Here is a 16,323-nt window from a genome sequence, read left to right as displayed (position 1 = left end):
CCCTCTCTCTACAGAAATATTAAATAAAAAGAAATTAGAATATAACATAGGAATCTAATACAGATGTCAATTAAAAAAAAAAACAAAAAACCACCACCTCGGGTGCCTGGGTGGCTCAGTCGGTCAAGTGTCTGCCTTCTGCTCAGGTCGTGATCCCGGAGTCCTGCGTCAGGGCTCCCTGCTGGGCTGCGAGTCTGCTTCTCCCTCTCCCTCTGCTGCTCCTCACCCCTCCATGCTCTCTCTCAAATAAGTCAAATCTAAAAAAAATCCCAAAAAACAAAAGAGCCATCACCACCATGACAAAAACCAAACACAAAAAACACAGTCCTCAAAAAACAAGGTCCAAATCAATGAGAGCCGGAGTGTTCTGTGTTTCTCTTTGGATCAGATGACATGAAAAGATGCAGCCCCAGGAGCCGGTTCTCGAGACACAGACAGGCTCTCTGCAAGCCAGCCGGCCCTCCACCAGGACCCCACAGGCCCTCGTGGCCAGCAACCCCAAAGGGAACAGTGGGTGGATTTCTAAATCACCCATTTATGTGATTACGACTTTGCCTACTGACACACTTCACCCCGAGCAGTGGGAAAAAAAGAAAGTCCCAAGTGGTTAATTTCATAATTCAAGTCAAGTCCTCCTTTTACTACTGAATTCCACTGTTCCTCTGTGAACAGTAAGTAAGCTGAGAATGGTTAAACCTTCGCACTCTCTCCAATTTCCAGGTGCAATCAGGATTACTACCTGAACTTAACTGGGCTCTGGGGCAAAAGAGTATTTTTGGTAGGGGCGCCTGGGCGGCTCAGTTGGTTAAGTATCTGCCTTCAGCTCAGGTCAGGATCCTGAGGTCCTGGGACTGAGCCCCCGATCCAGCTCTGCTCAGCAGGAAGCCTGCTTCTCCTCCTCCCTCTGCCCTCTCGGTGGTACTCACGCTCTCGCAGGAGGATTTTTGGTAACTGCTGCTCCTACCCAGACTATGTCTGACATTTCCGAGGACTTCAACAAGTGACAGACACATCCTTTCTGAGACCACAGAGTTGAAGCCTAAGTAGCGTGATCTCTAACACTCAATCCGATCACTGAGGTCTGGCCAGAGCACGCTGGGGAAACCGGCAGCAGGAGCGGGGCTGAGGCGGCCACAGTAATCTTCGCTCGATGAGAAGCTGCAGGTGAGCCGTGCATCTGATCTGGCACAAACTCGTAAGTGGGGACAGCCTAGACGCCAACTTCATGGCAGAAGCTGCCGCTGGCGAGGGAAGGGAATGAGGCAGCTCGTCAGGTTCCAATGGGGTATCTGGAGGTCAGGAATGGGCAAGGTCAGAGGCCTGTCCTGGAAGACCGCGCAAGAAGCTGGATCAAATCAGACAGGCCCAAGATGGTGGGTGCAAGCACAGGACCTCTGCCCAAACAAGGAAGAAAAGGTGCAAACCTCCTTCCAAGAAATCCCTACTCCAAGTGATGGATACTCCTCCCGCTAGTTAACCTGTCCTTAAAAGACAGAAAGCCGAGACCCCCAGGTCGCAGAGCCCCCCTCCCTAGAGCTCCTGGCTCTCCCATCTCCAGAGTGGGTCTTCCCTTTAACAGACTTCCCTGCTTCCCTGCTTGGGCGGCTCTCCTCCCCGTCTGCTGCGCCGCATCTGCCTTTGAATTCCTTCTCAGGACAAGACCAAGAACCTTTGGCAACTCCTTTGGGACAAGCTGGGATGAGGCACCATAGCCCAGGGTCTCCCCAGTTTACTGGGCAACAGAGAGGGGCTAGGGATGTGACTGGGGATTAATGAAAAGGACTTCAATTTGAACTGTGACTTTTTAAAAAAGATTTTATTTGGCAGAGAGCGAGCACAAGCAGGGGAAGCAGCAGGCAAAGGGAGAGGGAGAAGCTGACACCCCACTCAGCGGAGAGCCCAACACGGGACCCTGGAATCATAACCCAAGTTGAAGGCAGATGCTTAACTGAGCCACCCAGGTGCCCCTGTAACTTTTACTTCTTAAAAAAATCTGAAACAAATTAAGACCAGATATTGAAAGCATGACTATGTATTATTATTGTATCATGCTAACGACACGTACGTATGTTATTTTGTTTAAAGCTGACTTACAGGGTCTATCAAAACCGGAGGTATTCTCCTACATGCAAGGTGTGTCCTGGAAACAATGACGTCATAACGTTTCTCCAGAGCACGCAGGCGGCGAAACAAAGCCGGAGGTAACCCGGCTGCTTTACGAAGTTCGGTGTGCTTACCCACACACTGATACCGAAAAGGCATGGAAGCCCCCCCCATCTTCAGTAATTATTAGCTGGGTTATTGTCTGGCTTTGTTTTATAGCGAGTTAACAATACTAGTGCTTTTTAACGGGTGTGCTTTTATGAGTATCTATTTTGCCATTCGAGATGCTCGAAGCAGAACCGTGAAGAGTCAGCAGCAGGGTCTTGGGGTCCGCACACACAGTGAGGGCAGCCCATCACAAGCAGCAGCAAGGGGCGCGCTTCCGGGTTCAGTTCTTCGAGGCTAGTCTTTTCCTTTCCTTCATGGCCCTTTTCTCCTTATCATTACAAAACACAATGCGTCCTTGGTGCAGAACATCTAACCATACAGACGCAATCCAGCATAAAAGCCGATGTCTTTGTAAATGTGAGCCCCCTCTCCACAGGCCCCACTGTGAACCGCTGGGCAGGTCGTCTCCACGCCTACGGATTTACAACTACACTCCGTTTTACAGCCCAGTGCTATTCTGTGAGCTGCTAGTCTTTCTTTCTTTTTTTTTTTTTAATTTTTTATATTATACACACACACACATATTGTATTTTATTATTTGAGAAAGAAAGCATGCGTGTGTGCGCGTACACACACACACACCCCCCCATGAGAGGTGGGCGGACCTGAGGGAGAAGCAGGCTGCCTGCTGAGCAGGGAGCCGGATGCAGGACTCCATCCTGGGACTCCAGGATCATGACCTGAGTTGAAGAAAGTCTCTTCACCAACTGAGCCCCCCAGGCGCCCCAAGCTCCTGTTTTTAACCTCGTGTCCCAGACTGCTCTCTAACAGGCACGGACCCCGTTAACGCACAATACGGCGTACCAGCATGCTTTTAATCACTTCACCACTTTTGGGCATCCCAGTCTTTCCGGATGTCTGCTTGCTGCACAGCGCGCGACTCTGCAAACACGCGGTCCCGCAGAGCTGCGAGCTCCGGCACGTAGAATCACCGGGCTGCAGCCTGGCTTTGAGTGTAACAGACACAAATGCTAAACTGCCCTCCAGAAAACGAGCGTAGAGATACTCTCCAGAAATGTCAAACAAACGTAAAGTCTCACCACTCCTTTAAATTCTTTTTTGCTCAATACCATTTCTTGGATGATTTATATTAACTCTTTCACTTGCCCCTTTTAAAAAATGAATTACATGCTAACAGACAGGACAGACAGGACTAAAGGTGAAGACCTCTCATCTGCTCTTTTCACCCCAAATTTCCCAGTTATCATCCGGGAACTTGCTACCTTTGGGGCAAGAATAAGGACTCACTGAGAACTCACAATTCATTAAGACGCGTCCCGTACGCCCACACTGTGCTCAGCACTGCACAAAACACAGGAAAAGATAAATGCATTTACACCCCCGCATCCCCATTTTAGTTGTGGTTTTCTGATGGATGGAGACCGAACAGGCCACGGTGTGTTCCATGCTCTGAGCCCGAAGCCCTGTCCAGGGTTACTGTTTCCAGGGCTGGTCCCTGCCTCCGAGCTCCCAACTCCAGCTTCTACTTAGGTTCAGCGAATGAGCCGCCCTGTCCCACTCACCCGTTCCCCATGTACGGCACGACGGACCCACAGACAGATCTGACTTTTCCCTTGATTTCCAACAGCAGCAACAGCTGCTGTTTCTTTTTTTTTTTTTTTAAGGGAACTGTAAGTTACACTGTGGTTAAGACTTGTATCTTCACCCTTGAAAAAGCTCACATTCTATCACAGTGATGTATGGTCAGACTTAACAGCCCCAATTGTTAAACACTTGGATCAAGTCATAACCAGTTTTTTTGCAAAAGGACCCTGTACACATTTATCAATTCTAGTACCTTAATAGCTACCCAACAAGTCATTAACATACAAAAACATGCATCATGAGAAGCAAGAAGTATCCCTTTGCAAGGATACGCGTTTAGCAGACGTAACCGAACTCTGGGCAGGAGAGCATACGAACTATGGGGCAGAAGAATTAAAACTCAAGGTTCATAATAAAAAATACTTAGAGGTTAATATTCATATTGTATAAAGAGCTTTTAAAAATCGATCTTTAAAAAGCTCAGGAGAACAGCGGAGTGGCGATGTGCTCTGACACTCGCGAAGAAACAATGTCAGTAGGAAGTGCTGATAGGCAAGCACCGCTCACGGCACTAATCTGCCGCGAAGACTGCCAACTGGGAAAGCCTCCTGTCCTCAGCCAGGGCGTGGGGTGAGGAGAACTTCCACGGAAGGTGTAGGCTGTCATGCCTTTGGGAGGGCAGTTTGGCAGCACCGAGAGGTAAATGACCGGCTTGGCCAGTGCGTCCACTCCTAGGAATGCAGCCACGTCAATGCCTGCATGGGCGGGCGGGTGACCAGACTACTGACCGTGGCATCTTTACTAACAGCAAAAACGGGAAGCCACCAGTGAGACTAGTTACAGACGAGATCATCTGTAGAAGGTGACAGCCATCCAAAAGGACCGCCCCGAGCTTGCAACAGGACAGCGTGCTTAAACTGTTGCAGCTCGGCCCTTGGACCCACGACGCCCGACCGGATGGATCCTGACGCCAGCGCCACGAGCTCTGTGCCCTTGGGCGAAGTGATTTCCTCTTCCCGAGGGCCCACTTTCTCTCTACCCAACAGAAGCAGCTGCTACCTCCAGGGCGGCTCCGACCGTCAAGAGGTCACGTATGCACACAGCCGAGCGCAAAGCCTGGGTCACCGTAGCCCCTCAAGTTACAGACCAGGGGCGCGAGAAGGCCGCGAAGCAGCTTCCAGCAGGACGCGCGGTGTGCGACAAAACAAAACGGCTCCCGGACAAAACGTTTTCCAATGAAAACGAGTAAACAAACGTGTAAGAAACGGCCCTAAAGCGCACGCTGTTAAGAACGGCTGCTTCCGGGGAGGATTCCCGGAGAGCGGTGGGGAGGGGCATTTGGCTTTCACCGCCGCGCCCCTGGCTCTTCCAGATCCTGAGCTCGCGGGGCTCAGCTGGGTGGGACCGCGCCCCGCGTCCGGCTCTCCGCTCAGCGGGACCCCGCGTCCCTCCCCCCTTGCCCGCCTGCGGCCCGCCCGGTCGCCGTCGGTCCAGTAACTAAGACCGCGCTCGGGCTTACGCGCAGACACGGCGCAATCCAGGGGAGGAAGGGCCGTCGGTCCTGAAATCGGCCTCCTCGTCCCCGCTGCTCTGCGGCCCGGAGAACCTTCCAGAGGCCCCTGAGGCCAAATGGTCTTCCCAGTCACAGCGCCGCCCTCCGCCCGGACCGACAAGGGCGCGGCCGGGGAAAGTGCGGCCCTTTGCTTCCCGCGCGGCGGCAGCAGCAGCAGCAGGGCCGGGCGGCGCGCACGCGGACACGCGCACGGCACGCAGGCAGACACGCGCACGCAGGCGGACACGCGCACGCACGCAGGCGCGCCAGTCTCACCCAGGACCGCGCGGATTGCACCGTCGGGCGCATCAGCTTCGCCGGACGCGCGCCCCGACGACCGCGGCGGTGCAACGGCCGCCGCTCCGCCTGCCAGCGCCGAGCCGGGCGCGAGGAGAAGCGCGTGCGGGGTTCGGGCCGGGCGCGGGCCGGACGCTGCCCGAGCGGAGCGCGCGGTTCCTCCGCAGCGCAACGCGGCCGGCGGCAGCGGCCCCGACGGGCCTCGCGGACGCCCCCGGCCCCCGCGGGCTGCCGACCTTCACGGCCCGCCTGCAGGAGGCCCTGGACCTGCGGGGCGCTGGGCGTCGGCTCCGCCACCCCTGACGAAGCCCGTGTGACGGGAACGCGCGACCCGCTCCGACCTTCTGCGGCGGAGACGCGAACAGCCCGGCGCGCCGGTGCTGGGAGCCCGCGGGCGAGAAACCGGCTCAGCACAGGACGGAGCCCGCGGGCTCCGGCGCGCCCCGGCTCGAGCCGACGACAGCGGCGGTCCCAGCGCACCACCGATCCCGGGACGCCGTCGGGCGCCGGCTGGGCCGCGCTGCTACGGACCGGACTCCGTGGAACGGCTGCGCACTCCTCCCTCCGCCTCCTGCCGACAGGGAGCGTGAGGCCAGACCTTCCCCGCGGACCTCAGCGAGGCGGCCGCGAGAGCCTGTGCTCCCCGCCGTCTGCCGACCCCGCCTGGGGGTCCCGAGTTGTGAACACAAGAGGCCTGTCTTCTCTCTAGGACTTTGGCTTGTTTGAGAAAGTTGCTTTTCATGCAAGATGTCTTGTTTCCCACGCATCAGACTCGTTACTACTTTAAAGTGAAATAATAATACCTTAAGTTCCTCCGTTTTAATTCAAATACAGGAAACAGCGACAGATAAAACCCACACAAACAAAAGCGCTCTGATCCTCCCGGAGCCAAAGGCTCAAGAAGCACAGTTTGCGCACCGGGGCGGGCCAAGGGCACCGGCCTCCGCTGTCCGCGCAAGTGCTGCGGGCCGGCCTCCATGGGGTCCGCCAGCCACCCAGGCAGAGCTGAGCTCACTAGCAGCAAGAGACTGCCCGGCCTGCAAAATCTAAAATACTGACTACTTGGCCGTTCACAAAACACCCCTGGAGACCTCTGACTTCGAGTAAGCCCCGTCTCCAGGTTTTATTCCTGCGGTAACTTCCCGCGGGCCTCCATTCTGCCCCCTTCACCAGCCTTGCTCCCAGGGCCAGACTGACCTCCCTAAAAAGAGGTAAAACGGTGTTATCACTCTTCTGCTTGGAACCTTAAAGGCCTGCGCTCAGGAGCACTTGCAGGTACAATCACAAGTCCTCAGCATGGGGGATCAAAGGCTGTTACTGGGCTCTCTTTGGCCACTCAGCCCCTCAACAGGGCCACTACCCTCTCTGCTGAAAGACCTGCCAAGCATGCTGTTTCCCAGAATGCACCATGTTCTCCCCCAATCTCCTCTCCAAGCCTCCTCCTTCCGGAACATTCTTCACCTCTTCCCTTTCCACACCCTGCCACACCCTGATTTCCTCACCTCACTTCCCACCCAAGTCTGCGTGCGAGGTACTTCGCGAGGTACTTCAAGCACGTTCCTCTCCTCCCTCTGCTCTCAGGAGGGGTGTCTGTCCTCACCAGAGGGTTTCTCGAGGCAGGAACAGAGTTCCTCTAATCCAACATCCACACCAGCTGCCCTTGAGGACATGGCTGTGAACTTTCAGATGAGCTAAGCTGAAAGCGGCGCCCGTAACACCCTCCTTTTTTCAGTTGGCTCCGGGGAGCAACCCAGAGTAAGCTCTTCTGTGCAAGAGCATCTCTTAGGACAACATTCCCGCATTCGCCTGTTTGCCAGAGCTTTCCCTGCATTTGTGTGGAATCTTCCTAACAACCTGTCACCGCCATAGGGAACAGTACCCCGGCTGTACAGACGAAAAACCACACGGTAAGTAACTGTCAAGTTAACACGAAGCTAGTAAGGACCGTCGCAATGGGATGTGCCTTTCCATATCCTGAGTAACAGGTTGAAGAGGTAAGACTAACCCATGCACTAAACCGGGGCGAGAAAGCAGACGGTGGGAGGGCCGGCAGGGTGTGCAAGGAAGGCAGGAAACACGGAGAACATTCGCGGCTGGGAAAGAAACGAGCAAGGGTCACAGAGCAGGAGAAAAAGAAGGTACAAACGAGAAAGGAACCCTGCGTAGTGATACAAGAGCCAAGTGGTTAGGCCCAACCGAAGGGACTGAGGAAGAATGAAGAGACTGGGGGGAAATCAGGTAAAAAAAAAAAAAAATCAAGAAACTGTGATTTTTAAGGTCTAAGAACAGCAACAACCAAACCCAAACACCCTAAAATACATGAGAATTAATTAACAGTCGTACCTAGCACTCAAACTTTACAGGAAATAAAAGCACTGCAGACTGTTTAATCTTGACAAAAATAATTTTTTTTTTTTTAAATTAAAGATTTTATGTCTTTATTTGAGAGAGAGAACTCGCATGGGAGGCAGAGGGAGAAGCAGACTCCATGCTGAAGCAGGAAGCTGGACTCAACCAGGGCTCCCATCTCCGGACTCTGGGACCCATGACCTGAGCTGAAGGCAGATGCCCAACCAGCTGAGCCACCAGGGGCCCCTGACAAAAGTCTGTTGATATCTATTCTAGATAAGTGAGTTGAGGGTTCAGAACGGGCCTTCACACCCGATAAACGGCAGACATGAACTAAACCCAGAATTTCCCAACAAAACTCCCCCCCCCCCCCAAGATTTTATTTATTTGAGAGACAGAACAAGCAGGGAGAGCGGCAGGCAGAGAGAGAGGGGAGGGAGAAGTAGCCTCCACCGAGCAGGGAGCCCGATGTGGGGCTCGATCCAGGACTCCGGGATCATGACCTTAGTCAAAGGCAGACGCTTAACCAGCTGAGCCACCCAGGCATCCCAAAACAAGACTTTTAAAATCAAGGAATAAAAAAAATTGAGTATGATTTAATACTACCATAAATCTCATGCTTACATCTGATTATTATAACTACAGTTAGCCCAGGTTCTTGAACATACTACCTGATTTCAGAAGCATCACAATGTAACTGTGCTGCTAAGTATGTGAAATGCCTTAATTTAAGAAAACCGCAAGTATCTGATTTCCTAATGGCACAATCTCCCCATGAAACTCTCTTCTAAATTAAACAGCAAGAATGTTAGTAGATCGTTTTCCTTTGTTTGATGGCTTCCCCCCACAAGATGCTTTCCTGGAGAACTCTCAGGACAGCATAAATACAAATACTAAGTAAATGGGAACCCTACAATGGACTGTAGACAATGTATCAGATTAGGAATACTTCAAATAGCCAGACATCAGGTCCCATCACAATTAAAAAAAAATCAATGATAAATACTGAGTGTTCACTTCCTATATACAGGAAAAAAAAAGAAAGAAACCCACAACACTAAAAATAATATGATTGAAAAGTTTTGCATTCACAAATACTGTTTTTCACTGATTGTAGGGAGCACAGATTCCTACATGTTAACATTTCTGAAATCAGATGTAGCTCAAATTTTATGAAACAGTATCTTCTTAATATTGATACCCAAATGCCCTTAGTTTTTGTTTCTTTCTCCAACTTCAAGGTTTTCCTTTAATAATATATCTACATAACCCCTTTAGAAAGGCTGGACCACATCACTGAGATACCCATAGGATTTATACAACTCCCCAGACTTAAGCTGGAGTTACAGATTAACATTTAGTATTATCTTTTTAGAAAAAGATTAACGTCAAATTCAAGACCACAGACCAGATCGAAACAGATTAAAACAAAACCATCAAGTAAAAAGTCAAGACATGTAAAATTTACTGATGAACCAGCGGTCATCAGGCTACACAAAAGCTATAACACCAGGTCATAGTTGGTTACGAAGCCCTCCTCCAGCCCTCCCCACAGCTTCTCTGGAAAAACAATCCACCGGCAAGAGGCAGCAGGAACCCGAAGCTTTTCCTCAAGAAGCGAGTACATTCGTGCTTTTACGTAACTCACAGAATTACTGCCTCGTCGGCTGGGGTGCGCAGGGGTTCCAGGCTCTCCCCATCAAAACCATCTTTGTGACATCTGCTCTTTGATGGCCACGCTTTAACCCTTGTTCCTAACCTTCCAAACCTGGGATAGACACTTGTCTCTCAAGGCATCTCATTTTCATTTGCTTTCCTACAACTCTGGCCAGTGAGCGCTCTCATGCACTCTCGAAGGAGCCATCCCCAGGCTGCAGCCACATCCCACCTCGAGGGCCGCAGCAGCACTGCCTCTGGAGCCAGCCAGGCTGGCTTCAAACCCTGGCTCTGGACCTTACAGCGGCTGCTGACCAAGTTAATGGCTCTCTGTGCCTCGGCTTTCTGCATCTAGAAACTGGGAAGAACAGTCCCCTCCCTCTTAGGGCCCTGTGACCAGGAACTAACAGAGCCAGATAACGGAGCCAGGTCTGCAGCAGCGAGCACCTCCGTCGTTGGTAGCAGCACTGCAGACTGGGTCCTCTACAAGGTGTGTGTGTGGGGGGACACCCAGCCTTCCAGCTGGATGAGACACACTATCATACGGCATCTGTGAACATCATCTGTTCAGCGCAAGTCGCCCCAGGAAAGGGCCTAGGGCTTAGGGACTGGGCAGGGGTGACTGGGCACCACACACGGAGATCGCACGGACGCCTACCAGCTTCCGCACAGCGCTCACTGCCTGGAGCGTAACGATTTGAAGAAACAAGCTAACAACCACTTCCCTTTTCACTTCCTTTTGGAAGCCTCGCCCTGGTTTTTACTCCCGATTCTTGCTTTCCTGGGCAGAGAAGCGCACCTTGTGCACCTGCAGAGGGTGGTGACGACGGCCACCAGCAGCGAGCTGCAGGGCAGGAGCAGTGACCGTCTCTCCTGCGCCCCGTCCCCAGCAGGAAAACTGCCAGGTTCCCTCCAAGCCCAGCTCTACTGCTACTTGCGAGAAGCGAGAAACCCGGCAGCGCGATGCTGACCCGGCCCACGCCTAAGCAGAACCCCACTCTTGGAAAAGAAAAAACCGTCACATTTTCCATGGTTCCGCACGGTTATGATTCGAGTCCTCCAAACTATCAGTTTCCAAAATAAGGAAATGAGCAGCCTCAGTCCACTGAGTCCCGAACTGCCCGGCGCTGCCCTCGCGCAAGTGCGGCCAGGGCCCCCGCTGCGCCCCAGTCAAGGTCTCGGAGGCAGAGAGACGCGCACCGTGCGCGGGTCCGGGGACGCTCTCCACGGAGCTCAGACCCGGCGAACACTTCGCGGGCCGCCAACCTGCACAAAGACACGGAAGCGCAGGCCAGGGCACGGGAAGCCCCTGCAGGTCCCCGCACCTCCTGTCTCCGGCCAACGTTCCGCCCACGGCCGAGCTCGGGCGGCTCCTCCGCCCCCCGCCCCACACCCCCGGCTGCTGCCGTTCCGTGTCGCTGTCCACGACTTGTCCGGCAGCGGCACAACTGCGCGGGCGCGGCCGCAACCCGGCGACGGACCCGGGGGGCGTCCGGGCGCGCGCCCCGACGGAGCACTGCGGCCGGAGCCCACGCGGGGGACAGCGGACGGTCGGCGCACGCAGCCGCCGAAGACGCCCGAGGGACGACCACAAAGAAACTCCCAGAAGCCGCGAACTCGCACGTCCGTGCAACACCGCGCGGTCGGGACGGGCCCCGCAGAAGTCCCCGTCGGCTGGACTCCAACAGTGACGTCGGCGCGGAGCCCTCCGGACGGACACCGCGCTGGGGCGCCTCGCCCGCGCCGGCACTTCCGTCGGTCCGTCGGTCCGTCCGTGCGCCCAGGCGAGCGCGGAGAGGGGCACGGCCGGCGGGACGGGCTCGGCGGGGCCAGCGGACGCAGCACGGACGCGCAGCTCGCACGAGCGCGGGGAAACCGCGTGTTTGCGCCCAACCCCCGCCCGCACCGGCCCCTCCGGAGCCCCTGCGCGTTTGCCGACCTGCGCGCGCTCCGTCTCGGGGGCCCGGGGATCTGCGGGGTCGCCCTGCCAGGGGCGCGGGGCCGGGGCCACAGGCCGCGGGGGCCGACGCTCGGGAGCGCGGGGACGCCGCTGGGCGCTCCAGGGACCCGGCGCGGGAGCGCGGCAGACGGGGCCTCACGGGCCGCTCCCGCCCACTCGCCGGCGCGGGGTCCCGCACGGCCGCGGTCCGGGGGAGCTGCACGCGGGGTCCCCGCGCTCGGAAGGCCCGAGCGGCGGCCGTCGGAGCCGCAGAGAGCGCCGCCCCCGGCCCGGCCGCCCGCCCCTCCCGCCGCCCGCCCCGGGCCCCGCTTCCCGCCGCTCCGCCCGCCGCCCGCCGCCCGCCGCGGGGAGGAGCCGGGACGCGCCGCCCGAGTCCGCCGCAGGCCGGTGACCTTGGCTCCCTTACGTAACCCTCGGGCCGCCCCGGCCGGGCTGCGCGCTTCCCGGGGGCCGCGGCCGGAGGAGGGAGCGCGCCGCCCCGCCCGGGTGCGCGGCCTTACCTTCCGCCACGTCCTCGTCCACGGCCCCCTTGACCTGCGAGAAGCACCACTGCAAGTCGTTGCCGCCCGCGGGGCAGCCGCCGCCTCCGGCCCCTGCGGGGACACACCGGGCGTCAGGGCCCCGCGCCCGCCCGCCCGCCCGCGCCCCCGCCCGCGGCCCAGCGCCCGCCTCGCCCCGCGCGGGCGCTCACCTGCCATGGCCGGCCGGCGCGGCGGGCGGGCGGGCGGGCGCCGAGGCGGCGGCGCACGAAGGAGGCGGCCGCCGCGCTACTGCCGCCCGAGCACCTCAGCCCGGCCGCCGCCGCCGCCGCCGCCGCCGCCGCCGCCGCCGCCGCCGCCGCGGCTGCCGGGGAGGGATTTTTTTTCCCCCTTTTCAAAATGGCGCCCAATGCCCGTCGCCCCCGCTCGATGGACGTCATCCCCCTCCGCCTCCTTCGCAGGCCCGGGCGGGGGCGGGGCCGCCGGGAGGGCTCCCCTGCGTGGGCGGGGCGGGGCGGGGCGGGGCGGGGCGGGGCTGGGCGCGGCCCGCGGGGGCCGCCGGGGGCTGCGGGACGTGCCGACCCGCGCCTGCGCAAGCCGCCCCCTGCTGCGCAAGCCGCCCCCTGCAGCACCCCCGCCCAGCCCGAGCCCGGCGCGGCCCCGAACCGGACCCGGGCGTCCAGAGCGGCGGGGCTATAGGGGCTCGGGGCAGGCGCGTCCTTGGAGGCCAGCCGCTAGGCGCCGCGACAGAGGCCCCCCACCCAGCGCGCAGCCGGGCCCGCCCCCAGTCTTGATCCCACGGCCAATGGGAGCGCGGCCCGTGGGCGGAGCGGCCCAATGGAGGGCGCGATCGGAGGGCCGGCGGGCGGAGCCCCAGGCCCCCGGCCGCACCTGCGCGCGCCGCACCTGCGCGCGCCGCACCTGCGCGCCGCCGCACCTGCGCGCGCCGCACCTGCGCGCGCCGCACCCTGCGCGCGCCGCACCTGCGCGCGCCGCACCTGCGCGCGCCGCACCTGCGCGCGCCGCACCTGCGCGCGCCGCACCTGCGCGCGCCCGCACCTGCGCGCGCGCGCACCTGCGCGCGCCGCACCTCGGCCCTGCGCGCGTGCTCTGGAGCGGCTGCGGGCTGGACGGTGGCGGCCCTCCGGCACGGGCGGAGCCCCGGCGGTTTCCAAGTCCCGGTTGGGGCCGCAGCCCGCGCGGAGCCCGCGCCGTCCGCCAGGGCGTTAGTGCCGCGGTTCTCTGCGCCCCGGGGACGCCGCCTTAGGGCACGTTTGGCGTTCTCGGCTCGACGGGACCCGTTGCTCCTTCTTTCTGGGCGTCTCGCTCGGGGCGTGCGGACGGGCTCTCCGCACCCGCCCCTTCTTCCCGCGACGCGGTGAATGCGGCCGTGAGCATCGCCCCTGGACGCCGACCGTTCCCCAGCGGGAGCATTTCCCGCCCGCACGTACCCCCTGGCCGCTCCCGCCGCGGGCCCCCGGGACGCGGACGTGTTCCGGGACGCGGACGTCCACGGAGCCAGCCTGCCCTGCGCTCGCGGGGCTCCCGCGTCTGCGGGGGACCGACGGCGACAGGGAAGAACCCCGGTGTGTCGTGAGTCCGGTGGGCCGGAGAGGAAAGCGGAGCGCGGACGAGGGGTGCGAGCGTAGCAGTAGGCGGCGGGGACGACTCGGGAGGAGGCGCGAGCGACCCGTTGGGGCCACGAGCCGAGCGGACCCGTGGGGCCACGAGCCGAGCGACCCGTGGGGCCACGAGCCGAGCCGAAGGTTGTGCCTGGGAGGGGCATGGGCCGCACACGAGACGGGAGGCCACGGGGCCGCGAGCAGAGGGCGGCGGCGATGACGGGGCTCGGACGGGCCAGTGTGGCTGCTCTGCCCAGGAGACACGGGGGTGGGGCGCCGAGAGTCCGATCAGGGAGCCTCCTGACCGGGTCGTTGGGCCATCCGGGCAAGAGCAGGGGGGCTGGTGGTCCTGGATGTGCCGGTGGGGGTCGGACAGGTCCGATTTCAGAGATGAGCACCCGAAAAGCACAGCCCCTGGGATTTACCGGTGCGGTGGACGCGGAGCGAGAGCAGGAAGGCGCTCGGGAACGGCTGCCGGGCGGCTGTGCACCTGCTGGAAGGGAGTTTCTTGACTCGGAGATGGGGGGCTGCAGAGGGGGGCGGCTGGAGCGGAGCCAGGGCTGGCTGGGAGCTGCGGAGCTGCTGCAGAGGCACACACAAGTCTGGCCACACTCGGGGGAGTTGCCGCCTGGCGCCCTACACTCGGAGAAGGAGAGCATCACCGGGCGTCCTCAAACCAGGCGGGACTGGCGAGCTCACCCCAGAAGGGAAGGTGGGTGGGGAAGGGGCCACTACAGACCTCCAGGGGAGGCCCAGGAGGAAGGACCATGAGGTGCGCTTCCGGAGAGCCAGAAGCCCACGGAGTCCCGAGCTGGGTGAAGACCCGGACGGGAGTGGCCGGTTTCCCCAGCGCGGCGTGGTGAACGCGGAGGGTGGCCTGTGTGGTCCAGCCAGTTGGGATGCCATGGCTGACCTTCACAAGAGCGGTGGCTGTGCAGTGCACTGTGCAAATCTGCTGTGAGAGGGTTTCAGAGAAAGGGGTGGGGAGCAGTAACCATGCTTCGCTGTGAAGACGAGCAGGGACCCGGGGCTGTAATCTCCCTTTTCACGTGTACAGTTAGCCCGTCTGCCTCCGAGCGGTTGAAAGAGTAGCTGTCAGGACCCCCACAAACGGGTGCTCTGCTGTGCGTTACAGGTATGTCTTTTGAAGCAATAGCACCATGTTTGGCTTCAGTTTAGGCTGTATTCTTTATTAATTAGCTTTCGTTAAGTTAAAATTAAAAGCAGCAGAAGCCACACAGAGGCGCCGCATCCCGGAGAGCACTGTGCTGCCTGCCTTGCACCCCTGTGCCTCAGCTGGCTGTTCTGTTTTATGACCTAAAGGGGTTTAAATATCTGAGTTACTCCGGGTTCTAATTGGTGTTGGGCAGTTTTCTTATTTTATTATTTTTGGATCTCATGGCCAAATTGTGAAATGCCTGGTGTGTATTAGGATCCAGCCTGCTGTATTCGTGCAAGAGATACGATTCTGTAATAAAAAGGAACGGGGTGCCGGTGCAAACGGGTGACTGTGTTTGTGTCCACGACTCAGAAACATCATGCGAATGAGAGGAGCCGGCGCAAAACCACACACAATGCGTGATTCCACCTGTCTTGTCAGAGTGATGGTCTTGGGTCTGCGCGACGGGGGCGTAGCACCCAGTTACTTAATTGAACGTGAGTAGAGATGTTGCCGTAAAAGTTACTTGGCCGATACAGTTGCCACCTACAGCCAGCTGGGTCTGATGACCGGAGAGTACCCTTGATAGCGGCCGGGGTGGGGGGGTTCATCCAATTCTGCCTCAAGGCCGCATGGCCAACTGCTGCCTGCGTTCTCAGCCCGCCATGCAGACATCACACTTGCCAACCCCCGCAGTCCTGGGAGCCAGTCCCTCGAAATGAGTCTTAATACAGGCACAGGGATGCGGTCGGCTCTGTTTTTCTGGAGAACCCTGAAGTCTGGAAGAGGCTAAGTGGTCCCCCGGGATAGGGGCGAGCATGGCTGTGGGGCAGGGAGGGGACTGACTGGGAGAGAGCAAGGGAGCTTTCTGGGGTGATGGAGACGTTCGGGACCTTGCTGGAGAAATGGTTACGCGGTGTGCGCAGCTGTCGGACCACCCACCAAACTCGAGTCTGAAAGTGTGTCCGTCTTATTTAACGTGAGTTATGTCTCAATACACTGGTTTTTAAGTCTAACATATGTCTAAATTTCCCGCAAGCCTTGTGCGGACTATATGTCTTAATAGTCTGAAGGCAATCACGGAGGAAGCTACCCTGTCCATTGTTCTTCCGTGAACACCTTTATTTTAAAAAATTTCTTTGATTTACTTAGATTTCAGCAACTACCTACCGCTTAGAACACTGCATGTGGATTGCTTTCGAGTTCAGAGGCAGCAGCTACTCAGAGCCATCACAGACGTGCCCTGTTGGCAGGGAGCACCGTGTTCCATCCTAAAACGCGTGGGGCTTAGAGACTTGTTCAAGTGCGGGGAGTCCCAGTCCCCCTCTGTGGGCTGCTTGGGGGCCGCGTGGGCCGGAGGGCGTGGCTGGAGGAAGCCCCCGTGTGTCTGTCCCACGGGCGCTTCACCTGCTTCCCTCGGTGCACAGCTGTGT

At 58.5% G+C, this 16,323-nt stretch overlaps 1 protein-coding gene across 4 annotated transcripts in view; it reads right to left on the bottom strand.

The window, feature by feature from the left end:
* Positions 1-12,429, bottom strand: part of PPP2R2D (protein phosphatase 2 regulatory subunit Bdelta) — a 49,790-nt gene extending 37,361 nt beyond the window's left edge. For 3 of the 4 annotated variants that reach the window (XM_032312722.1, XM_032312723.1, XM_032312728.1), the window contains exons 1-2: positions 12,322-12,429; positions 12,131-12,223 (exon numbers count right to left, since the gene is read on the bottom strand). In XM_032312722.1, the coding sequence (XP_032168613.1) occupies positions 12,131-12,223; positions 12,322-12,328 (100 nt within the window). In that variant the 5' untranslated portion in view covers positions 12,329-12,429. Of the gene's footprint in view, positions 1-12,130; positions 12,224-12,321 lie in introns of those variants that run through there. The other variant, XM_032312733.1, reaches the window with a different exon arrangement.
* Between the last annotated feature and the right edge of the window lie 3,894 nt (positions 12,430-16,323).

Source organism: Mustela erminea, chromosome 14, assembly GCF_009829155.1.
Source record: "Mustela erminea isolate mMusErm1 chromosome 14, mMusErm1.Pri, whole genome shotgun sequence".
In the NCBI taxonomy this organism is placed as follows: Eukaryota; Metazoa; Chordata; class Mammalia; order Carnivora; family Mustelidae; genus Mustela; species Mustela erminea.
This window is presented reverse-complemented; position numbering and strand designations above follow the sequence as displayed.